This window comes from Micromys minutus (assembly GCF_963924665.1).
Source record: "Micromys minutus genome assembly, chromosome: 13".
Taxonomy (NCBI): Eukaryota; Metazoa; Chordata; class Mammalia; order Rodentia; family Muridae; genus Micromys; species Micromys minutus.
Window position 1 is genome coordinate 8,175,835 of NC_137982.1, and position 24,471 is coordinate 8,200,305.

The 24,471-nt window shown below is 49.9% G+C and overlaps 2 protein-coding genes across 5 annotated transcripts; one reads left to right on the forward strand and one right to left on the reverse strand.

Annotated features, from left to right (window-relative positions):
• The first annotated feature begins 256 nt into the window (after positions 1–256).
• On the forward strand, positions 257–17,809 carry POMT1 (protein O-mannosyltransferase 1). Of its 2 annotated transcripts, XM_080927203.1 has the most exons (20): positions 257–376; positions 999–1,150; positions 3,501–3,607; positions 3,741–3,791; positions 4,787–4,933; positions 6,057–6,168; positions 6,624–6,689; positions 6,774–6,867; positions 7,319–7,474; positions 8,573–8,703; positions 9,053–9,148; positions 10,550–10,642; positions 11,426–11,522; positions 13,538–13,630; positions 13,858–13,978; positions 14,329–14,426; positions 14,914–15,027; positions 15,752–15,878; positions 16,582–16,759; positions 17,127–17,809. In XM_080927203.1, exons 1-20 carry the CDS (start codon positions 341–343, stop codon positions 17,299–17,301), a joined length of 2,244 nt encoding a protein of 747 aa, XP_080783329.1. In that variant the 5' UTR covers positions 257–340; the 3' UTR covers positions 17,302–17,809. The 2 variants fall into 2 exon arrangements, 1 of the variants encoding a protein (XP_080783329.1); XR_013975298.1 differs by lacking the exon at positions 17,127–17,809 and having other exon boundaries at positions 14,914–15,041; positions 16,582–16,710.
• Positions 17,242–23,788, reverse strand: UCK1 (uridine-cytidine kinase 1). Of its 3 annotated transcripts, XM_080927205.1 has the most exons (8): positions 23,631–23,788; positions 23,307–23,466; positions 22,255–22,351; positions 21,972–22,114; positions 21,788–21,882; positions 19,466–19,514; positions 18,863–19,061; positions 17,242–17,297 (listed from the first exon to the last, which is right to left on the reverse strand). In XM_080927205.1, exons 1-7 carry the CDS (start codon positions 23,754–23,756, stop codon positions 18,880–18,882), a joined length of 852 nt encoding a protein of 283 aa, XP_080783331.1. In that variant the 5' UTR covers positions 23,757–23,788; the 3' UTR covers positions 17,242–17,297; positions 18,863–18,879. The 3 variants fall into 3 exon arrangements, with proteins under 3 accessions (XP_080783331.1, XP_080783330.1, XP_080783332.1); XM_080927204.1 differs by lacking the exon at positions 17,242–17,297 and having other exon boundaries at positions 17,865–19,061; XM_080927206.1 differs by lacking the exons at positions 17,242–17,297; positions 18,863–19,061 and having other exon boundaries at positions 19,497–19,649.
• Between the last annotated feature and the right edge of the window lie 683 nt (positions 23,789–24,471).

Here is a 24,471-nt window from a genome sequence, read left to right on the forward strand (position 1 = left end):
GCCTTCAAAGCGCTTAGCCCTGCCTTTCTTCAGCTAGCGCACTGCTGCGTAACGAAATCGCTGAGGAGGACGCGAAGCCCGAAACGGAGAGCTTCGAGCACGTGAACAGCTTGTGGAAACCCACAGTGCTTTATTAAAAAGGGCAAAGGGAGCCCTAAAGATAGGAGATTGAGCTCGCCGCGCATGCGCGCCGCTACTCTCGCGCTCCAGATGCGCACGCGCTCCTCAGAGTCTGTAGGCCGCGCAGGCACAACTAGTAGAGCGTCGATCCGAGGACGTGCGGAATAATCGAGCGGCCTCTCCCCCAACGGTCGCAGGCGGTTCGCAGGCCTGGCCCAACATGGGGAGCCGCTCTGTGGGACTCGAAGACACGCTCGTAGGTTTTGGAGTGCCAGATTCGAGAGCCCTGCTGGGGTCTGGGATCCGATTTGGGGGCGGCGCGCTAGGATCGGTAGACGTTACGATCCTGTCCGAGAAAGGCGGTTTCAGGGTGGCCTCTGGTTGGAAAAGAGCTGAGGCGGGCAGCATTGTCGAGAAAAAACGGGCTCGGGGCACAAGCAACTCTAGGAGGAGAGGAATGCCGCCAGGAGAAAAGGGAAAAGTCCATCCAGGTCACTGGGCTATGACGGTGCCCAGAGTCCCCCAGGGTTTTAGTTTTCAACCACACTGGGAAGGGACAGGAGGGACTACATCATTCATTAGTAGCCTTGTTCCTACCATGTGCTGAGCAGGTGTTTATGGAATGACTTGTAGAAGCGAGTGTCCAGTTCTGAGATTCCTGAATTCACCTCTCAGATGTTTTGTGTGTGTACCTTGTGTTTGAACACAACTGTAATTTTCCAGCAGCTATGTTCTAGAAGAGTCCTCTATTAACCCAACCCACTAATGCTGTAGTTCATCGCGGTGCCAGGCAGCTTTGGAATCCTGTAGCCTCTTTTGGAACTTTTCCGGGCTGCTACCCATTTACTTTTAATGGTAGCTCTTCCCCTCTTTTCCAGGGTGTCCTCCCGAGCTTGCTTTTCTGCAAAATGTTGAGATTTTTGAAACGGCCTCTAGTGTGGACTGTTGACATCAATTTGAACTTGGTGGCTCTGACTGGCCTGGGACTACTTACCCGACTATGGCAACTTTCCTACCCTCGGGCTGTGGTGTAAGTAGAGATGGGGGAGGAGAGTATCCAAGAGGCATTGTAATTAGTGACATGAATCACCTTGCTACACAGTGCAAAAGGGAGAAATTCTGGGCTTCTGGGCCTCTTGGTGATGGATGTTTTAGCAGGATTCTCTAGAGTAACAACTTAAGAATAACACTCTATGGGCTGGAGAGATGCTCAGTGGTTAAGAACACTGACTGCCCTTCCAGAGGTCCTGAGTTCAAGTCCCAGCAACCACATGGTGGCTCACAACCATCTATAATGGGATCTGATGCCCTCTTCTGGTATGTCTGAAGACAGCAATAGTGTACCCACATACATGAAATAAATAAATAAATCTTGGGTGCACATATCACATAGATACACATATATATGATTTATTGTAACAACAACTTACTGCTCGGTAGTTGCTCAGTCCACAAGGCTGGATGTCTCAGCTGGTCTTCAGTATACTCTGGAAGTGGCTCAGAGCCAGTGAAGGAATGGACTTGCTAGCAAGGGGAGGGCAAGCAGGCTCGGAGAAAAAACTTACTACTTCTGTCTCTTTATATGGATTTTCAGCAGAAGATGTGGCCCAGATTAAAGGTATGTCTTCCTACCTTAAAGGTCCAGACTAGAAGTGGGTTCGCCCACCTTAACCAGGCAAAAGATCTCATATATGTACACTCAACTTCTGGAACTTCTGTAGTTCATTCCAGATGTAGTCAAGGTGACAACCAGGAATAGTCACCACAAGCAGTGTGGGTGTGGGACCGGTTTGTCACCCAGAAGAACCCCGGAGTATATACTTTTTAAGGCTTGCTCTGTAGGACTGTAGTAAGAAAGGCTCAGTCTGTCAGTTTCCAGACTCGCTTTTCCTTATACAGTTGAAAGGTAGCGGTTTGATGAGTTTGTTCATAAGGGGAAATGTGCAGTTATTATTGAGAAGGTCTATATTAACTACTACAGGCATTCTCTCTTACTTGTTATAGGTATCAAATATATACATGGGTAGAATGATTGTACCTCAGCAGCCCCCTTATAGAGGTTAATATGAAGCAAATCCTAGACATATTTTATTTATGATTAATTAATTAATTCACTGTATACTTCTGAAAGATGAGAATTATTTTGAGTTTGTGTGTGTGTATGTGTGTGTGCATACCTGTGAACATGTGCCTCCAGATCCAGAAGAGGGTATCAGATCCTCTACAGCTGAAGATCCAGGTCTGTGAGATCTGCCTGAGTTCTGGGATCTGAGCCCAGGACCTCTGTAAAAGCAGCACATGCCTTAACCACTGAGCCATCTCTCCAGCTCCAAGTGAGGGTTCATGAAAAGAAAGATCACATAATTATGGTTGCCTTGTCACACCTAAGACCTGATGTGTCTCATTGTCTGAGAAGCTTTAGGGCTGTTCTTCTCATGTTTACCACCCTTTCCTGTAGAACTTTAGTTCCACTCCAATCCACAGCTGTAGAAAGGTGCTAGTGGCCAGTGAGAGAATGAGATGGGATTAGCCTCAAGTCTCGTGGTCAGGAGCTTGGCCTACACACACCTAAGTCAAAAGCTGTAAGGAGGGCTGAGGAAGAGGTTCAGTAGGTAAAGCACTTGCTATACAAGTGTGAGGACCAGCATTTAGATTCTCCCTCACATGCCACGTGAGCAGTGTTCTCCATGTGTAATCCCAGCTCACTGCCAGCTCAGCCAGGGAATCTCTGAAGCAAGTCAGACTAGCCAAGATGACCAGCTTCAGACTGGATGAATGAAGACAGTGAGTGTCAACCTTGAGCCTCCACATACACTTGTGCACACACCTTCACACACGTGAACATGCATACATATAATTGCCTATATATCACATACATATTCATGCAGGAGGAAAAAAAAAAAAAACTAGAAAAAGAAATAGGCTCCACACAAGGCACCAGGCTCACTGAGCTTGGTGAATTTCCCACCACGTTCCTTTGGGTTAAATGATGTTGTGTTTGGGAGACAGAAAACAATCAGAAAAGGATCTTTACTTACCTGAAGTCAGTTGGAAACGTGAGGTTTTCTTTACCTGCCTATGCTTACAATTAAGATTTTAGAGGGCTGGAGATATGGCTCAGTACTTACAAGCACTGGCAGCTCTTACAGAGGACCTGGGTTCAGTTACCAGCATCTACTTGGGGCTCACAACTGCCTCCAACTTCAGTTCCAGGGGATCTGATTTCCTCTCCTGCCCTCTGTGGACACTGCATACATGATGTACAAACATGCAGGCAAAATAAAACATGCACACACACACACACAAAGTATTTTTTAAAGTTTAAATAACAGTTAACTTTTCTAGTTGGATATAAAGGCAGGCTTTGTGTTTGTTTATAGTTTTGATGAAGTATATTATGGGCAGTACATTTCCTTTTACATGAAGCGCATCTTCTTTCTGGATGACAGTGGACCACCATTTGGCCACATGCTACTAGCCTTAGGAGGTAGGTAAGAGAAACAGTCAGGGCCTTTGAGGCCCTGGAATATAATAAGCTTATCAAATAAAATTTCTCAAGGGCACAAATCATGTCCTGTTTCTCACCTTGTTTGGTCCATATTCCAAATTTTTTGTTTTAGGTTGGTTAGGAGGATTCGATGGCAATTTTCTGTGGAACCGAATTGGAGCAGGTAAGGATTTTAGCTCTCCTTACGAATCTACATATGACAAAATAAAGACACGATGCCATTACAAGACCCAACACTTACCTTTTACTGATTTGAACCAGGATACAACTAGTTGTTTGGGTACAGGTGAACATCTGGGTAAAGGGGCTGGAGAGATGCTTAGCAATTAGGAACAGTGGCTGTTCTTCCAGAGGACCAGGATTTGATTTCCAGCACCTGCATGATGGTACACAACCATCTGTAACTCCAGTTCTAGGGAGGTTGCCACTTTCTTTTGACCAGACATATACAGTCATATATGCAGATAAAATACCCATGTATATAAATAAAACTTAAAAAGAAAGAAAAGTCTGGTTAAAGTTTTAAGTGCTTTGTGATTGTAATAATTTTACCCCTGGCTTTTGGTACATGTGTCCTGAGGCATTTGGTAGCCACGGTCTTTTATATGTATAAACGTTGTGGCCATAACGTTTTTAGAGCTGCTCGGGGTGTGTATTCTAACTAAGCATTAATTTCAGGGCCCTTCTTCATCATATCTATGCTTGAGATATGGTGAGATCTGGGTGCCTTGACTGCAGAGCTCATTTTAAAGCAATTGAGACAGATGATAGTTGATATTTACTACGCAGAGAGGCTGAGGCAGGAGGATCACCTGAACTCAGGAGTTTGACACCCTACAGGGTCTCACTATGTAGTCTTGACTGGCCTAGAACTCACCACGTAGACCAGGCTGGCCTTGAACTCACAGCAATCGTCCTTTCTCTTATCTCTCAAGTGCTGGGATTTAAGGTATGCATCGCCATACCCAGTGGTGAAACCGGGTCTCCAAAAACCACCCACTACACAAATTCTAAAGCTCATTTTAAAGACTTTACCCCAAGTTTACACCCTCAGGAGCTCATGTGCCTCCCAGGTTTATAAGGTTGCATTTGCAAGTCTGCAAGCTTCTGTGTGTTAGTAGGCAAGCTCTTAGCTCTGCCGTGTGATTCCTTTTCCAGAATACAGTAGCAATGTGCCGGTATGGTCCTTACGCCTGCTGCCAGCGCTTGCTGGGGCCCTGTCAGTACCCATGGCCTACCAGATAGTGTTGGAGCTCCACTTTTCCCACTGTACTGCCATGGGAGCTGCCCTGTTGATGCTCATTGGTAAGCCTTGGGTTGATACCCACCTGCCTATGCCAAAAAAAACAAAAACAAGTACTTGGTAGCATTTCAACATGGGGCTTGGAGAGTAGTGCCTGGTGGTAGTGTGTGTACTACCCTAGTGAACACATCTGCTTCATCCAGATTCCAGATGTGCCTCCTCCACTCTGGGCTGCCCTCTTTGATGTAAGATTGATGGACTGTGAAGTCAGACACCTTTTGAAAGTGGAAATGTGGTCATGATGGCATATTAAAGGTGGGGGCTGCCAGACAGTGCTTGAGGGCACATAGACACCTTGGCATACACATTCACACAAGTACACACACACAATTATTTTTATTACAATACCTAAAGAAAATAGCACTGAGCTTGGGGATGCAGCACAGTGATTGGGCACTTGCCTAGCATTTATGAGGCCTTGATTCATCTCCAGCCCAAAAGCAAAACTAGTCCTTGGTGGTTCATGCTGGGCCTGCAATCCTAGCACTGGGAAGCCTGAGTTCAGCAGAAGAGTCTTGGGTGTGAGGTCAGCTTGGTCAGTACAGCAAGAGTGTGTCCCCATTTTTTTTTTTCTTAAAACTTCCTCTGTACCAATGTCATGAAGGTCTTCTTGGTGACTGCAGAGGTAGCTCAGAGGTTAAGAACACTTGCTGGTCTTGAGGACCTGAGTTTGGTTCCTAGCTTCCAAATGGTAACTTACTCCAGTTCTAGGGAATCCAATGTTGTCTTTGACTTGTACAGGCATCAGGCACTTACATGGTACACACATGCATACATACATGTCAGCAGAATACATACACATAAAATAAGCCGTTGCTCCCTTAACAAGACAATAATGTAGCTGTGCCATTTACATTGTATTAGGGATTTTGGGTAATCTGTAATGCCTTAAAACATGCAGCAGGATGTGTGGGAGGTTCTGTGCACACACTGACTTTGTATATGCAGCAGGATGTGTGGATGGTTCTATGTACACACGCAGCTTTGCACAGACAGAGACTGGCATCCTCAGAGGATGCCCCCTATCCAGTCTCTGGAGACACAGCTGTGTGCACCTCCTGTGACAGGTTCTGTATTCACAGCAACCTGGGCTGCTCAGTGCTGAAGGCTGTTTGTCTTTGACAGAGAATGCCCTGATCACTCAGTCCAGGCTCATGCTGTTGGAGTCCATACTGATATTTTTTAACCTCTTGGCCATGTTGTCCTATCTGAAGTTCTTCAACTCCCAAGCACACAGGTATGGAAAGGGAGACACACTTTCTTGTTAGGAGAAAAAAGGATCCCAGGTCATTTTTTCCTTCATTTTCTTAGGGTCTGAGTGCAGCACCCTAGCCTCATCCATGCCTCATCTCAGCCTCCAAAGTGCTGGGGTGCCTGCCCTAGCCCTGGGTGACTTTATCTGTCTTTTATCTTGAGTTGCTTACAGAATGTCTTTCAGATACTTAATACTTCAGGTTGACCCTTAGCCCATGGTTTCATAAGTACATCCTTTCTTAACTTTAACCCACTGGACATTTGTTTTCCCGACAAAAAGAAAAGTTCTACTGAGACCCAAACAGGGTGGTGGGTTCTTTTCATTGTGTCTGGTACCCAGTAGGACTGGGCAGTGTAGAGACTGTTTAGACACGCTCAGTGTCCCTGACCTGTGGGATGAGTCCTGTGACTGCTTCCTCGTTCTCCTGTTTCCTCCAGCCCCTTCTCAGTGCACTGGTGGCTGTGGCTGATGCTGACCGGGGTCTCTTGTTCTTGTGCAGTTGGGTGAGTTAGCCCCTGAACTGGACAGTGTTCTTCCTGTGTGTGGGCTCGTCTGCCTTGTGATGTCATGTCAGTTGTCCTTTTCAGGATCAAATACATGGGAATTTTCACCTACTTGCTCGTGCTCAGCATTGCAGCTGTCCATGCCTGGAACCTGATTGGAGACCAGACCTTGTCACATGTAGGTGGTCCTGTCAGTCCCTCATGTGTCATGTGTCTATGGTATTTGGGGATGAGAGTGTAAAGCTGGCCTAGGGAATAGCTGGCTTAAAGAAGTGGGTCCTTGGGACTGGAGAGTGGCTCAGAGGTTAAGAACACTGACTGCTCTTCCAGAGGTCCTAAGTTCAATTCCCAGCAACCACATGGTGGCTCACAACATCTGTAATGGGATCTGGTGCCCTCTTCCTGTGTGTCTGAAGACAGCTACAGTGTACTCATAAACATAAAAGAATAAATACATTTTTTTAAAGTGGATCCTCAAGGCTTTAGGAGTAGGTGGGAGTGGGAGGCTCACTTGTGAGCTTCCAGCAGCATCTGCATAGGCTTCTCAGTACCTTTCCCTAAGCCTCCATGCAGTATCTGGAACCGTCCTGCTGCCCTGCAGATAGAAAGAGCTGTCTTACCCCTGGCAGATCTGCGTGCTCAGTCACTTGCTCGCCAGAACCGTGGCTCTGCTGATCGTTCCAGTCTTCCTGTACTTACTCTTCTTCTATGTCCACTTGATGCTGCTCTACCGCTCTGGGCCCCATGACCAAATCATGTCCAGCGCCTTCCAAGCCAGCTTGGAGGTAAGAAACACATCAGAACAAAGATAGTCAGGCTAGAGTGTCTCTCTAGGCGGTGTCAGACCATAGCCCTCAGAAGAGGTGGGTCAGGGCAGCCAGGGCTTCATAGCAAGACTGTTTTAAATAACCAATAGCAGGTAGATAAAATAGATAAAAAAGACAGTGTCAACTGCAGTACAGCCAACAAGAAGTAAAACAGCCTCGTTTCATTTTCATGTTTTCTTTGCTTTGCAAGGAATGGTTTCTCAGTGTAGCCCTGGCTGTCCTGAAACTCACACTATATATCAGGTTGGCTCGAACTCAGAGATCTGTCTGCCTCTGCCTCCTCAGTTTGGGATTAAAGGTGTGTGCCACCACCAACCTCCCCATATTGGTATTTTTTAAAGGAATCCTTGAGATATTGACTATGTGGGAAAAAGAGAAGCTGCTGTCTTAGCCTGACTTGCAGTTAAACACATCATGGGAGACTCAAGCCTGGTGTACATCACATAGCCAGCTAGCTAGAGGTATACAGAGGCTGAGCATCCCTAACATGGAAGTCTGCAATTAGCAAGTTGAGATCTTCAGAACTTTTTGAGTGCTTGCAGGACACTCAAGACAGCTTCAGGCTGCAGAGTGTTTTTGCATTGTAAGTGGGCCCCCAGTTCCCCCAACACTTCTGGTTCCTACATTTCAGATAAAGAGTACTGGCCCATAAAATGTGCCAGGTGTGGTGATGAGGGCGTGGCCTTGAGCAGGCCTGCTCCTGCTTGCTGGCTCTGCTGATGGTCAAATCTTTATGTTCTCTGTCTCCTCTCCTCTTAGACACAGTCATAGATACCTGTATAAGGAAGGTGTGGTGGGAATTAAGCCAGGGAGTACACACCCACTTATGATTGTAGTTCAGCCAGTGAGATTCAGTTACAACTAACTATATGATCATCTCTGCCACCACCCCATCCATCACCAAGGCCACGTTAGGATTGTTGGTCTTGGTCCGATGAAATGGCTCCACAGTACGAGCAGCTGCTGCTGAGCCTGACTCTTCTTTCTGTGTTTAGATCCATGGGGTAGGATGGTTGGTCTCTTGAGCTCATCTAGGACTTTTTCTATTTGTCTTAGGGAGGGCTGGCCCGCATCACCCAAGGCCAGCCCCTGGAGGTGGCCTTTGGTTCGCAGGTCACTCTGAAGAGCGTCTCTGGCAAACCCTTGCCCTGCTGGCTTCATTCGCACAAGAACACCTATCCCATGATGTAAGGAAAGTGACCATTTTAATTTGTAATTACAAATGATTTGATTTCTCCCAGTTTTCGAAGAGCTGTCATTTCCTGTGATCAAGTTTAGAGAGACAAAGGCAGCAGGGCTCAGGCCCAGGATCAGGACTTTTGTGGTGTCCAGGGTGAAACACTGGGAAGGTGTGGCATGCCGGCCACGCCTCCTCCAGTGCCTTAGAGCAACTACCTGGTGGTTTTTTCATGTTTTCTGGCCTCTGTATTGTTAGGCAACACATCCTGTTGGGTGGTCTCTGGAGAGACCAAGGTCAGTCAAGGGTCTTGGCCGCCCTCCTGCTTCAGGTGTCTTCTTTGTTGATATCTCAAACAGATATGAGAATGGCCGTGGCAGCTCCCACCAGCAGCAGGTGACCTGTTACCCCTTCAAAGACATCAATAACTGGTGGATCGTCAAGGACCCTGGGCGGTGAGTGTGGTCCCATCAGAGCTCACTGCCCAGTGTGACTGGATGGGTCATTCTGCTGATTCCTAGGCCTTCTTTCCATAATTGTTCCCTAGCTAGAGAGCTTTCCCCAGAGCTGGAGTATCTGCTGCAAGCTATTAATGCCAGGCCAGGGCCAGCTCAGGGTCCTCAGTGAGCTGCCTTAGCTTCTTTTAGAAATTGTGACAGTGTTCAAGGTGTGCTCCCCTCAAGAGGACCTTGTGTGGGGGGCCTCTGTACACATCCTCTGCAGCCCTAAGGAGTCTATCTGTCAGTGAGATTCTTCATTTTTTTTAAGATTTATTTATTTTTTGTATTAGTGCACTTTTGCTCTCTTCAGAAGGCATCAGATCCCATTACAGATGGTCGTGAGCCACCATGTGCTTGCTGGGAATTGAACTCAGGACCTCTGGAAGAGCAATCAGTGCTCTTAACCCCTGAGCCATCTCTCCGGCCTCAAGATTCTTAATTTTTTACCAGCATTCAGCTTCCATCCCTCACTCCGATGCCAGCACAGGCAGCCTCTAGGAGGCCTTAACTAGGCACTCTGCTTCCCTGCCTCCCGAGTGTCCTGGTCCTCTGGACTCTAGTTCCTGCCCTCCTACCATAACCTCCACGGGCACCCTTACTACCTCCAGGAACATGTCCATCTCTGCACTCAGCCTTCTTGCCAAGAATGGATCTTGCCAAGGCTGGATCCTTTGGGGAGGCCTCCTAGGCCAGTCCACACAAAGGTGTACCCTCCTCCCCTGTCTTTTCCCTAGGCGGGTCTGTGTGCAGCTCATAAGGTTGCTAACTTGGTTTGCATATCTGTGTGTCTTTTTCTGACTCACTGCAGTGAGTGAGGCCACCCTGGCCCTGTATGGCCTGCCCAGCTGTTTACCCAGCACTGGGGACTTGATCAGTTCTAAGGGTTTGGATGGCTTTTCTGCTTATTTGGTTTTGTTTTTGATCTTTCTTTTTCCTGTTTTGTTTTTGAGATAGCATCTGTCCTTGTAGCCAAGCCTTTCCTCAAACTCCCAGTCCTCTTCCCTGAGCCTTCCAAGCACTGGGGTTGCAGGCGTGCCCCTCTTCACCCAGACTGATGGGCTCTTAATTGTTATGTGTATTTTTACTTCTTTTTGAGGTGTGTAAAAAAAGAGTATGCTGTCAACATGAGGATGGGGGGCAGTTAGTGTGACAGTGGCAGATGGAGTCACACTTGGCAGTTTGGAGAGTGACCTTAGGTTGAGAAGTGTTAAATGATACAGAAGTGCCTTGATTCTAAAGAAAGTCACATTGGGGATGCGCACTCCCAAGTGTTTGCCAGGAAACCTTAGTCTCGGCATCCTATAAAGTTTAACATAAAGGGGGCTGAGTGCCACCCTGACATCACTGTCTTCCTAGACACCAGCTGGTGGTAAACAACCCTCCCAGGCCTGTAAGACATGGAGACATTGTACAACTCGTTCACGGCATGACCACCCGCCTCCTCAACACGTGAGTGCCCCCAATGCTGGTCTCTCAGGGCCTCCTTCACTCTACCTACATCCCACTCAGCCTGTTTCTGTCATCCTGACTTCACCCCACTCCTGTAGCCACATCAGGCCTTGAGAATACACAGTGGGCTTCGTGGCTTCTCCCTGGTGATTCCCTCAGCTCTCCTGGAACTCCTAGTGAAGCTGACTAATGTCACCCCATCACTTGGCCTCCTTGTTAGACCTGAAGTAAGCAGCACAGCACCTCACGGCTGCCCCACTCACTTTGCTGCTGGGATGTCCCTAAGGTCACCCTGCCTGGGTACTGTCCCTCGATAGTTGTTCTGACACTCGCTGTCTGGCAGTCCGACACGCACTGCTCACTGCTGGGCCCCGACAGTACTGCTTGTCTGAGTTCTGCCATACCAATGACACCGGGCCAGTTCTTAGACTCAGACTTCCAGTCACTGTGACAGCCATTCTTAGAAATTTGCTCACCTGTCTAAAAAGTGAGTGACAATAATTTTGGATACACACAATCTAGGCACTCCCTCACAGATAACGCCAAGATAGTCTGATCTGGGAGGTCCCTCAGTTGAGTTTTCATTCTCGGATGACTCTTGGCTGTGTCATGTTGACTATTAAAGCCTGCCTTGGAGTGGCCTACATTCCAGATATATGGCCTCTGTGGGAGCTGCCTTTGCAGCCAGCTTCCCCAGTCTGGGCAGGCAGAGCAGGCTTTGATTCAAAAGGCACTGTTTCCCCTTAGTGACACTCTACGGAACAGCTCTGCTCTATCTTTTAGGCATGACGTCGCAGCCCCGCTGAGCCCCCATTCTCAAGAAGTCTCCTGTTACATTGACTATAACATCTCCATGCCTGCCCAGAACCTCTGGAAACTGGTGAGCTCTAGGCAGGGTGCAGCAGGGTCTCATGCTGTCAGTGGGGACACCTGCTTCCTAAGAGTACCCAGAATGCCTCCAGAGACAAAGTGGGTTCAAATGTAATCTGTGATAAGGAACTTTTATTTACAAAGCAAGTCTGAGATGTCCCCATGGGGAGCAGTCACCTCATCAGGTGGGGAGCTTTGGGCCCTCAGGCATGGATTGGGAAAGTTCCAGATGCTGTGTCTGCCCTACAAGGGCCTTTCCGGTCAGGGCTGTTCCAGCTGAAGCTGCTTCCTGGACTATTCACTTTTTCACCCCCTGATCTAGTTCTTTCTGTTGCTGTGCCAAAAGCAACTTAAAGAAAGGGTTAATGTACAGTCCATCCCTCCGAGTCAGGGCAGGATTTAACCGTGGAGGAGCGCTGTCACTGGCTCACTCCCAGATTCAAGCTTTCATGTACAGTCCAGGATCATCTTTGCCCAGGGAATGAAATCACCCACAGTGGACTAGGCCTTCCTACATCAAGTAACAGTCAAGGTCACTACCTCCCAAATATGTCAATAGGACAGTCTGATCTGGACAGTCCCTCAGTTGAGACTCCCTTCTCAAATGACTCAGGCTGTGTCACATTGATAATTAAAGCTAAGTAAAACACCCTCCCACATGGCAGCCTCCCTCCACTCCTATGGCCCAGGGAAACCTCTCAGCCAATTCTTACCCATAGTTAATAGGAACATAAGCAGTTTCCTGGTGAGGGGCTTGGTCATTAGAGGGCATCTCACTGAGGCAGTGCCCTTCTGGTGACAGTCACCTGCTCCCCTTGCAGACTCGGGTCTCCTGGGAAAGTTGCTATGTAGAAAAAGTTCTACTCCTAAGTCCACAGGCTGCATACTGAACAGCTGCAGTCTGGGGGTCATTTCCAAGGAGGAGAGGTCATGCTGGCCTAGCTTCTGATTGGCTGCAGCAGCCCCAATTACTCAGTTTCCCTCCTTTTTTGGCCCTCCCTACCTAGGTGGTACCATGCCAGTTTGCTCCCATGTCCCCTGCTGGCTTCCTCAGCACAGGTCTGTCTGTGAGGACTGCTTTCTTTCTCACAGCTGACCATCTTATCTGTTTTCACCTTGGATGTACTGCACACATCCATGGCTGTTTTTCATTCACCATCTAGCCTCTCCTGAGAGGGCCTGCCTGATGAAAGTCCTGTGCCCCTTCTTGTGGGAAGCTGTCTCAGAAGGAATGGCACCGAGTCCCAGTGACCTCTCTACCAGCTTGCTACAAATGACTCCATTTCAGACCCTTCCCTGCCCCCTTCTTGGCAGCCCTTTGAGTACCACTTACTACCCATCAAATAGACCTTCCAGAAAAAGGTGCAGGCCTCAGGAGTGGCTGCCTGGCCATGTCTTCTCCATGTTCCACCTCTAGAGATCTGTGGTGCTCTTCAAGAGTCATGGTTGAGGAATAACAGGCTGTGACAAAGTGCTCCGGGGCCAGGACCCTCCGTGAGCCAGTCTCAGAAATGACATGACTCTAAAACTACCTTACACTGGCCAGAGTCTGTGTCCTCTTGTGACTGAATAGGTGGCTTTGAGTCCCTGTGGGAAGTGCCTTTCCAGAAGCCTCAGAAAGGGACAGTACCCTGTGTCTAACTCAAGTGCTGTGTTGTGAGAGTGTATGGGGTCACGGAGGGTCTGTAACACCAAGGCCAAGAACTAGCAATCATGTGTTTCCTTTGCTTGAGGGCTCATCGGCCTAGCCCAGACCCAAACTGATTTCATAGCTCTGTGACTGCCCTTCACTTGTCTTAGGCAAAAGCCCTAAAAGCCATGGGTGTCTGGTCTTTAGGTTGCTATCTGCAAAGGAATTTGTAACTGACTAGACAATCTAGACAATCTGCAAAGGAATTTGTAACTGACTAGACATATTTAGGTTTATACTGGTTTGTGGTGCTGGTGTTGCAATCCAGGACCTCATGAATGCTAGGCAAGTGCTCCACTGCCAGCCCCCCAGGCTGACAGGATCTGTTTCTGCAGGACATTGTAAATAGAGAGTCCAACCAGGATACCTGGAAGACTATTTTGTCGGAAGTGCGCTTTGTGCACGTGAACACATCCGCCATCTTGAAGGTAAAGGGTCGCTCCCGGTATGCCTGTCAGGCCCAGCCTCACCCAGACTATTCCTGTAGCTGGTCTGGTCTGTGCTCACATAGGCTAGCCATGTGATGAAAGTCACCCTGTGGTTTATAGTACACGCAGAGGGAAAAGAATCTTAGGAAGACCTGGGGTAGGGCCTGCTGACACATCAACAGGGTTAGCCAATCTGTCATGCTCATTGTCTTTCTTGGTTTTACTAGCTGAGCGGGGCTCACCTCCCTGACTGGGGGTTTCGGCAGTTGGAGGTGGTTGGGGAGAAGTTGTCACTAGGCTACCATGAGAGCATGGTGTGGAATGTGGAAGAACACCGGTATGGCAAAAGTGAGTCACTAGAGCTCTGGGTCATGGCAGCTGCTCGTCTCTGGGCCTCGTGCCACAACACTTGATTTGGAGGGACCTAGGTCCCTCTCTTCTGTTTGTCTGAGTCCTTTGCTCTGATCCATGTGTACAGAAGGTGTTCATGCTGAGGGCCTGTGGGGGAGGCTGGGGGGGCAGCAAGTTCTGCATCCCAGGGTACACTAGTCCTGACTTGGCAGAGGGGTTTGGGGTGTGGGAACCAAGTGGGATGATGCGGTTTGGTGAGGTGTCCTGGATTATGGGAAAGGCTGGTGGTGGCAGCCTCTGTCCTCAGCTCTTCAGCCTCCCTGTATCTCTTCCTTGTCCACTGCCAGGCCACGAGCAGAAGGAGAGGGAGCTGGAGCTCCACTCACCCACTCAGTTTGACATCAGCAGGAACCTCAGCTTCATGGCCAGATTCTCGGAATTACAGGTGACAGATGACCATGCCCGTCCTTGCTTGGTGGGAGCTGATTTCTGCCCAAGAAGACAGGGTGTTGAACCTAGAACTTGAGACCCTGCACGAGAGTCTCTTCTGGCTCCAGGCCCTATGGACCTGCACCTTGTAGGTCAGGGCCAAGGAGGTGCTGTAGCAATGTGATATTACAATAAAGTCAGTGTGTCTTCAGGCCTCCCATCAGGTCAGAATGGGCTACATTCAACTAGCAGAGCCCTAGGAAAGTCAGACAGACACTCAGGTCCATGACACGATTCCTGTCACAGACGCTGGAATCTGTGCAGTTATGACCCCCAAGCCAACAGCCCAGGTTAGCCTGCAAGGCCCCTACCTGCAGCACTTGCTGATTGAACTTGGGCTGGGCAGTTGGCACACAAGGGATAACCGTGTAGTGATACACCATGACATTGTGGCAGCTAGAGGCAATGGTCACCTTCTGCAACCGTGCTTTCTTCTGTGGCAGTGGAAGATGCTGACACTGAAGAATGAGGACTTAGAACACCAGTACAGCTCCACCCCGCTGGAGTGGCTCACGCTGGACACCAACATTGCCTATTGGCTACATCCCAGGACCAGTGTAAGCGAGCATGTGTGAGTCCAGTCAAGCTCCTGTAGGAGACCAGGGTTTTTCCAAGACAAAAGCTCAGAACTTGCTTTTGTTTGGACACTGGGCAGTCCAAGGCCTGGACTACTCATTGCTAAAGAGCAAGGTTTCCCTCTCCTGTCTGTGGAGGGAAGCCCACTGCTAGCTCCTGCTCACTAAGTAAACACTAAGACCTCCCAGTAAGCATATTCAGTGGAATTGAGCAAGTCCCAGGGCTGCCCCACAGCTGTGTGTATAAACATGGGTTCTCTTTCTGGGTCTGACCTCCCTGTGAATACCTTGTTAAAAGAGGAACTCCAAGCCAGGCATGGCACACATTTGTGGTCTCAGCTCAGGAGGTAGACAGGGATGGTAAGCAGCTGGGCTGCTTAGAACACAATCTCAAATGAACTGGGGTTGTGGGTGGATCTGAGCGACAGCGTATGCACAGCATACACAGAGCTCTGGATTCATGCCCGGTGCCCCAAATCTTCATTACTCCCAATTTCAGTTTTGACAAACAGGATGGAGAACAGGGCTTGTCTAGAAGTGTGGCCCTGGGAACATGTTCATCCAGATTTGTTATCAGGCTGTGGAGATCCAGATGTACTTGTGTGGTTTTGGACTCTGCCAAAGTACATTTGTTTTCTCCTGTGGCCTCTGCCCTCTACTTGGAGTGAGGGGGCAGGTCACCATCCCTGACTGCCTGTGATTTCAGGCTCAGATCCACTTGCTTGGAAACATCGTGATCTGGACTTCAGCCAACCTTGCCACATTGGCCTACACTCTACTCTTCTTCTGGTACCTGCTCCGCCGGCGAAGGAGCATCTGTGACCTCCCAGAGGGTTAGTATCGCCTCCCTGGATTGGGGCACATTGTACATTGGTGACAGCCAACTTTACTAGGACCCAAGGCCCTGGGACCCCTGCTTTTACAGGTAGGGGCTCTGAAAACAACCTGTGGCAACTAAGATCCAGATCACAATTGAGACTTTAGCAGAGAGCAGGGCAGGGGACGGAGCCTTAGTTCCAGGGTGCCTACATGCACCAGAAACATGGGGGTGGATGAGGAACAGCAGCCATCAAGAGGCTTAAGGGCAGCGATAGTGAGCAGCTGACAGATGCACTTGGAAAGAAAACTCCAGCAGCAGCCCCCAAAGGTTGCTGGAAACAGTATGGGGCCATGGCCTGTAATCTCTGTTCATCTTAGAAAACACTGTCCCTTCTTTCTGGGCTGGATACAAATGTCTCTTTGTAGCTGCCTGAGGTCTGCAAGCAGAATTCTCAGATGAAAACAACCTGGCTTTACAGTGGTCATTAGTTAAGGTTGTCTGTGACCTCGAAGGGCAGGGCTGGGTCTGACTTCACCCCGAGCCAGAAGCCTTGCAGAAGAAAGGGTTGTTAAGACCCAGGAGGAGTCACCAATGTCACCAATCAGCCCACTTAGTGGGCTGGGGGTTGGGTAAGGTGCTGAGGGCAGTATGTGACTTAGGAATGTGCCCACTGCTAGCCCAGTGGTGGTGCTGCTCTGAGATACACCCTCCCACAGATGCCTGGTCCCGCTGGGTGCTGGCTGGAGCCCTGTGTACTGGCGGTTGGGCACTCAACTACCTGCCCTTCTTCCTGATGGAGAGGATGCTCTTCCTCTACCACTACTTGCCGGCACTCACTTTCCAGATCCTGTTACTCCCGATCGTCCTGCAGCACGCCAGCGACCATCTGTGCAGGTGCGGGCACAGTCGGCCTTAGGCCTGTGAAACTGGGGAGACCTTAGCACCTCGAAACAGCAGCAACTCACTGCCCAGACTTGGTGGGATGCGGCAGATAGAAAAGACTTTGATGTGGAGCGTGGGGACATACCTCTGGCATTATGGGTAGTCATGGCAAAGCCAGAAGCTGTGATGAAGGTTGTGTACAATGTCCAAGCAGATAAGGGTTGGGGGCACAGAAGCAGGGAGGTCTAAGGAAGGCACTGGTAAGTCCACAGGTGTCAGCAGATAGCTAGCAGATTCCTGGGAAATGGCCAGGCAGGGATGCTGAAGGGAGACAAGCCAGATGCTCTGACCTCACTGCCCTGCTGTCCCCTCCCCACAGGTCCCAGCTGCAGAGGAATGTCTTCAGTGCCCTGATTGTAGCATGGTACTCCTCCGCATGCCATGTGTCCAACATGTTACGCCCACTAACATATGGAGACACATCACTCTCACCAGGCGAGCTCCGGGCCCTTCGCTGGAAAGACAGCTGGGACATTCTGATCCGAAAGTACTAGAGAACAAGAACATGGAAGACGAGCATGCAGAACACAATCTCAAAGATGTGTTTGTCTCCCAGCTACAGAGGGATCAGCAGGCAGGACTACCTGGGTCCAGGAAGAACTCCAGGGATTAATCCAATTTCACCTCAAGAGCCCTGTCCACTGGTTCCTTTTTTGAAGTGATTTATTTCTCTTCACACAGTAAAGAATGTGCCCAGCCACAGTATCACCTATGAGACCCAACTCTGACCCAGCCAGTGTCTGAGCTGCCAGCATAGGAACCACCAAGGCAGACACCAGACAGTGAAGGAGTGGAGCGGACTTGGTGATGAGCCCAAGCCTTGCCCCAGCCGTGGGCTTACCAATGAGGCCCTGTACCCTCTGTAAAGCCTGCTTGGAAGGCTGCCGGTCGTTGACTGATCTGATTCTAAAACTCCTGGGAAACTGCACCATGCAGTCACCTAACTCTATCTATGGCCAAGATGTTGTCCACACATTTCCTGGCCTTTATTTTGCCTTTCCCAATGTAAATTAAAAGGGACAAATTGATAGTTTATGTTATTTATTGATTCTCCCTCCAAAGAAGGGTTTCAGTTCAACAAAATCAGCACAGCACTAACAGAATCCAGCCCCTGAGCTCAACACAGCTCAGCTGCTGTTGTGAGAACCACAGTTGTACTTAACAAGAAATTAAGTTGTATTCAACAAGAAATGAGAAGTCCTGGCCATAGCTGTGGCAATAACAAAGGACACTTTTCCAAAACAGGCCATCCCATGGGAGGGAAGACAAACTTGACAACACGGAGCATTTGTGAAGCCAGGAGCTTGAGTTCAGTGCTGCAAGAGACTAGCTGGCTTTAGGCAGCCTAAGTCACCTGCCTCTGCACTCCAGGGCTCCCCTGGCTGGTGACAGCCTGGCCTGGCATGCTAGCTATACACTGTACCCAAGTGACTTGTGCAGACAGCCCCTCAGGCTCAAGGCTTCCTGCAGAATTGTGGAGACACTGTTTTAGCCACAAGAGACCTGATGGCCCACTCTCATCTATCCCATGATTCAGGTCCCCAGATAGAGTCATGTGGGCAGACCTTAGGGTTCCTGCCTGAGGCTCCTCAGACTGAACCATAGCCCAGTTCTGAGATCACAAACAGCCTGCCACCAAAAAATTAAAAAAAAAAAAAAAAAAAAGCAAGGATATCTAACGTCTCTGCAAACTTCTGCAACATGTACATGAACCACATCATACTGGGAAGCACTTCCCTGGGGCTCACTGTCAACACCAAGCCAGCCAGTACCCTCTGTTGCCCCATAATATGTGTCCTGCATCCCTCGGGAAGCTGGCACCATGGGCTTACTATACTGTTTGGGACAGTGACCCAGAGACCTGTGGCCTCCTCCAATGAGGAAGCACAAGACACTAGAATGCTTTGTCAGCATGAGTCTGCCCTCTTATGCAAGGAAGGCTTTGGTCCTGACACCACCCCATATCACACTGAGAGGAATCCCTGACTGTGCTTTTAGGAGACAGTGGTTGTCCCTAGGCCCAGACCCTTAATTATGGGTCTGTGGGGAACCTACATAAGCTGGTCTGGTCCTCAATGGGGTCTGCTGCTAGACTCCAGGTGTGAGCGTTTGCCAGTGGCCAACACCCCAGGGTGGTCTCCGGGCTCGGGGAAGGTCCTCTTGTAGTTGCGCCCATTGGGCCCTCCTCGGTGCCGTTTGCACAGGTCACCATTGAGAATGTCCTGGATGTGCTGCACAATCAGGTTGATGGCCACTGCAATGAGGCATGGGGAATGCTCAGCAGGCTTGCTCCCACCACCCCTGCAGCCTCTCCTCTCTTCCCTACCCTGCAAAACACTCATGGTACAGGAAAGCCACTGGGCCTTCCAGCCTCACAGTAGTCCTGATCTGCCTTCCTGCCATCTCAGCACACAGAAGGCGCAGTAGAACACCCTGGCTTGGTCTGCTGTGAGGGCACATCTGACTGAGTCGGATAAAGCACATCTCAACAGCCTGACATGCCCTGCCCAGCAGCTCTGTGTTTGGAAAGTATACATGACCCATATCACAGATAAAGGATGACAGACCCCATGCACACACTCGGATGGCCTCCAGAGCCAAGGCAAGAGATGGTACTCTCTGCTTCATAGTTTGGGTATGGGGCTGGGGTTTTCTTACCCATATTGTCAACCCCTCGAGGGATGATCACATCAGCGTACTTCTTGGTCTGAAAGACACAGAAGGCTCTCTTGAGGCTGTTTCCTCCGAGGTCACGTCAAAGTACTCAGGAACAGGGGATGACAGCCTGGATGTTGGTGGCACTGGCAGGTTGGGACAGCCTCAGACAGGTGAGAGATGGGGTCTGAACAGTGAAGGAGAAGATTAAGCCGGACTGAACCTGCACACCAGTGCCGCACCAAGCTTGCCTGACTACAGCTCAATTGCTGCCTAGGTAGATGTGACACCACCCACAGTTCCTGGCCTCTGAATTTGGGACTGGAGTTGCAAATGTTCTGTAGGAATGAGCATGACAGGACAGGAGCTGGGCCATTCACGGGCTGTTAACTGGCCCTGCACTGCATAGAGACAAGCGTGGCACCTGCATGCTCTCATGACTTAATGACTTAGTTGTTCTAGGCCAGTAACACTCCAACAGACATAACTGAGGAGAGGAGGGAGAAAGATGCTGCCAAGGGAACCTGGTTGAACCAGACAAAGCCCAGTGAAATGAGGGCATACTGAGGACCCAGGAGGGGTCCCGATACTGTTAACCTTTGGGTTTGGGTCAAGGAGGCCTATCCCTTGTGACAAACAAGTTCCATGAAAGACAAGAGCAGATCCGAGCTGGTATCCACTGTAGCAGTATCATTGGGTGGGGTGACGAGGGGCTGACTGGCTCGCATGGTGGTAAGTGCTGAGTCAGGAAACTGGGGATGTCAGTGGTACCACAAAAACCAGGGATGGAGGAGGCAGCTGTCTCTGCTCAGGTCACGCTGAGATGCAGGCCTGGGGTTTTGCTACCCTTCATTACCTACTCAGCAAAAGGCCCACAAGTAAGAGACTGCAACAGTCTATGCCTCACACATAACACTTTCCAGAAACTTCAGAGTGTGAGTATTAAAGAAAAAAACTTTAGTTAGGTGTGGTAGCACACTTGGGGGTGGGGGCAGTTCTAGACAGGGTTTCTCTGTGTAACAGCCATGGCTGTCCTAGAACTCACTCTGTAGACCAGGCTGGCCTATATCTTAGAGCTCTGCCTGCCTCTGCCTCCTGAGTACTGGGGATAGAGGTATGTGTCACTATGGCCTGGTAACGGCAGTGCACTTTAATCCCAGCACCCAGAAGGCAGCTCTTCCAGTGGCAGCATGTGGACTTAAGCATCCTGTTTTCCTAGTTCTCATTTCTTCGGTTTGGGGCAGGGTGGAGGTAGGAGATCCTCTCCATTTGGCTCCTTCGCTTTTGGAGGGTGGTCTCTCCATTACTTTAGAGGAGGTAGGAGAACATGGTGGGTCTCTCCATTTATCTCTGGCTGGCCTGGAATGTACTATGCAGACTAAGCTGGCCTTGAACACAGAGATCTTCCTCCTCCAGAATTAAAAGAATGTACCATGCCTGAGTTTTGTTGTTGTTTTAAGATTTATTTATTTAGTGTCTGAGTACTCTATGTGTACAGCTATGTGTCTGAAGAGGGCACAGATCCCATGACAGATGGTTGTGAGCCACCATGTGGTTGCTGGGAATTGAACTCACGACCTCTGGAAGAGCAGACAGTTCTCTTAAACACTGAGCCATCTCTCTAACCCCCCTATGCCTGGCTTTTATTTTCACCTTTAAGGGATAAAATACTGGGGGCTGAAGACATGACTCAGCAGTTAAGAGCACTTGCTGCTCTTGCAAGAGGGCTCAGTTCAGTTCCTAGCACCCACATCAGGCAGCTCACAAGCACCTGTATCTCCAGCTCCAGGGGATCCAGCACTCTCTCCTGGCTTCCATGAGCACACACATGCACATAACACATACAAATGTTTCTTTTAAAAAATACTACAATGTTTCTCTTTAAGTCACAGCAATTTGACACATCCAAGCACTCAAATGTAGAATAGAAGACTGTCAAGAGTTCAGGGCCAGCCTGGGCTAAAATCCTGAGTTCCCTGAGACCTCACACCCTCCCTGAATTGGGTACAGCCACAAATTTGAGTGGCTCTAACTCCAGAAACATAATATGGAAAAACAAGAGACTCCTAAGGAGAGACAGCAGGGATCTGAGAATCTGGTCCAGAGCAGCACAAAGGACAGGCCCCGAGAGAACAGTCCAAGCACCCAACGGCTAATTCGACCAGTGACCAGTCAAAAGTCCTTACAGAGAGGTTCCCAGGAGAGTGAGCAAGACACACAGGCCCATGCAACCACACTGGGGTCTAGCCTGAGAAACATAGTGCCAACAGGGAGAGGTAGACAGAGCTGCCACCCGTTTCCATTTTTAATGGTTAGAGGAAATACCGGCAGGCAGAACTCCTCAAAGGCTGGTTTCACAAAGGCGGTGTACTGGGTGAGGATCTGCTCCAGGTCCCTTCCTCGCTGCACATCCCGGAGAACTGTAGCAACATGAACAAGGCACCACCATAAGCCCTGCCTGAGACCCCTGGTAGACCCCAACCCCAGCCAGGAACCCGGAGGCCCTTACCTCTCCGAGACAGCCTAACATCAGAGTCTGTGTCCACAAAAAGGCGCAGGTGGAACATGTCCCGGATCTCCTGAGTGTAGAATACCAAGATGCCCTCGAACAGAACCACGTCAGCTGGGTAGACCACAGTGGTCTCTGGTAACCTGCCAGGGAGAGAGGCCAGGCTAGGCCCTGCTTGATGGCCTACAAGGGGCATGGCTGGAGGCCAGGCCACAGAAACAGATTGGGATGAGACCCACCACAAGACGAGGTGTGCCATCCCTCCCAGGAACTACCTACTTACCTTGAGTGGGTCACAAAATCATAGGTGGGGACCTCGACAGTTTTGCCTTCCACAATGTTTTTCAGGGTCTTGTGCATCAGATCATTATCAAAAGCATCTACAAAACCAAAAGAGGGCAACTACCCAGCTGTTCTGGTATGACAGAGGACAACCTCTGCCCAAGGGCAGCACAGCTGGGGCAAGGGGTGCTGAGGACCCCACAGCAAACCCCCAGGATGAAGGATAAAGTTGTCCCATCAGAAACTGGAACAAAGACTTTCTGATTGGCTAATACCGGAGGAAAGAGACGACTTGAGCTTTGTATCTGGGAAAACAAAGTTAAGAGTCCTGTTCTCTGACCTTCTTGTGTCCCTAGGAAAGCTTAAACCTCCAGGAACACAAGCACCTTCCGGACCAGAAAGCTCCAAGGGCTGGGCCCCAGATTAACCTCTGTGTTTACAACTGGCCTCCCTGAAGACTGACTGCCCCCAGACAGCTTGGGGAATCCAAAGGTTAGGCAGGCAGTAGGGTGTAATAAGGGCCCCTAAGCAACAAGGTGCCAGGCAGAGATTTCAACACATCAAAAAGTAATCCTAAAGACTCTCAGCTACCTCCTTCCTAAGGAGCTCTAGCCAAAATCTTGAGTCACTACAGACCCACAGAAATCAAACCCTAACCTAACATGGGCCCACTACCAAGGGAAATGAGGGCTGAGTTTCACGGAGCCCCATTGCTGCTGCATTCCAACACAATCCCCCACCTTGGTAGGTAGTGTCCAGCAGATCTCTCTGTACAGCCTCAGTCTGTCACTTTGCATCCTACATACACAGTCACATTCCTGGACAGCCTCCCATGGCAGTGTGGATCCAGCAAACATCTCTGTGTGCCCTTGGTCTGGCAGCCTGCATCTCAGAAACATCTCCTACAGCCTTGATCCAGCAGTCTGTATCCACACAGACTGTATCTGTCTGCATCCATACATACCAGATCTGTCTGTGAATCTCTGGAGAGCCCACATCCCGCAGCAGTCTATCCTCTACCCCCATCTCTCCAGGCAGACAATCACCATGTACCTGGGTGGTCAAAATTGTACTGTCCCTTCAAGGCCTTGGCCTTCTGCTCGGCCGTCAGAACCTTATAGAAGCAGTCCTGGCTCAGGATGACCAACTTGCGCTGCCGACGGTCCACTTCGTTCTGTCCCAGCAGTTCCATGATCTTCTCACACACTGTTGACTAGGGGCAGAAAGTGCCAAAATTGGGCTTGTGCGGTGACCCGCCAGCCCCTAGGGGCGGTCCCTTGGCTACTAGCAACAGGTGCCGCGGTTTGGGCGAAGGCAATGGCGCCCCAACCTGCGGCCTGGCAGTCCCTCCGCGAGGCCCGGGCGCAGGACGCTCACCTTGCCGCTAGCAGTGCCGCCGCTCACGCCGATGAGGAACGGACGCGGCTGGGGACGATCGGCCTCGGGCGCGGCGCTCTCGGAGCCGCCGCCTCCGGCCGAAGCCATCTCCGGAGCGACGGACATAGACCCACCGACTCTGCCCGCTCCCGCCGGGACCTAGGGGCGGACGCCTTGCGCATCGCTTCCGGGGCCATGGGCGCATGCGCGCAGGAGGCACGGCACTCTGGATGGCCCGGTTACCTGGAGGCGGGGCCTGGATGGGGCTCCACCTCCCGCTGAGCCGCACTCTCAAGTGCTGGACTAGACCAAGGTCTCCAGCCCACACACCTGTGAACACCCCCATTTCCTTGCACAGCCGTGATCCTGTCACCCACAGGATTAGGACCTTCCCTGCTTATGCTCCTCGGTGCCTCCTGCTACAGGTGTCCCTCCTCAGCTCCTCTTAAGGTGCAAACATGTCATCCTAGGACACTTAGGAAGGCCTCCCTCTCTCTGGTGCATTATTTAAGTATCCTAAGAATTTGCTAAAATCTCTTGACTTTTAGACAGACTCTTTCCACATAGCCATAGCTGCCTGGTACTCTGAAGCCTAGGCTAGCCTCAAACATGTGGCAATTATCCTGCCTCAGCCTTTTGAGGGTGGGGATTACAAGCATGTAATCATCATGCCTAGTTTCTTTTTTAATGAAATATTTATAATAACTTTATTTATGTGTACGTGTGTGCGTGTGTAATGGGTCTGTGCATATGACGGAAGTGCCTGGAGTCAGATCCCCATATAGCTGGAGTTACTGGCAGTTATGAGCTGCCGGTTTTAAATGCTGGGAACTGAACTGTG

What these genes read in the sequence shown, in the direction of transcription:
- POMT1 (XM_080927203.1), top strand. Translation starts at nt 341, where the DNA reads ATGGGGAGCCGCTCTGTGGGACTCGAAGACACGCTC. An exon ending in GTGGAACCGAATTGGAGCAG is followed by an intron (nt 3,792 to 4,786) that starts GTAAGGATTTTA and finishes TTCCTTTTCCAG; the next exon opens with AATACAGTAGCAATGTGCCG. An exon ending in AAGAACACCTATCCCATGAT is followed by an intron (nt 8,704 to 9,052) that starts GTAAGGAAAGTG and finishes TATCTCAAACAG; the next exon opens with ATATGAGAATGGCCGTGGCA.
- UCK1 (XM_080927205.1), bottom strand. Translation starts at nt 23,756, where the DNA reads ATGTCCGTCGCTCCGGAGATGGCTTCGGCCGGAGGCGGCGGCTCCGAG. An exon ending in GCGGCACTGCTAGCGGCAAG is followed by an intron (nt 23,467 to 23,630) that starts GTGAGCGTCCTG and finishes TTCTGCCCCTAG; the next exon opens with TCAACAGTGTGTGAGAAGAT. An exon ending in GTACAATTTTGACCACCCAG is followed by an intron (nt 22,352 to 23,306) that starts GTACATGGTGAT and finishes TTGGTTTTGTAG; the next exon opens with ATGCTTTTGATAATGATCTG.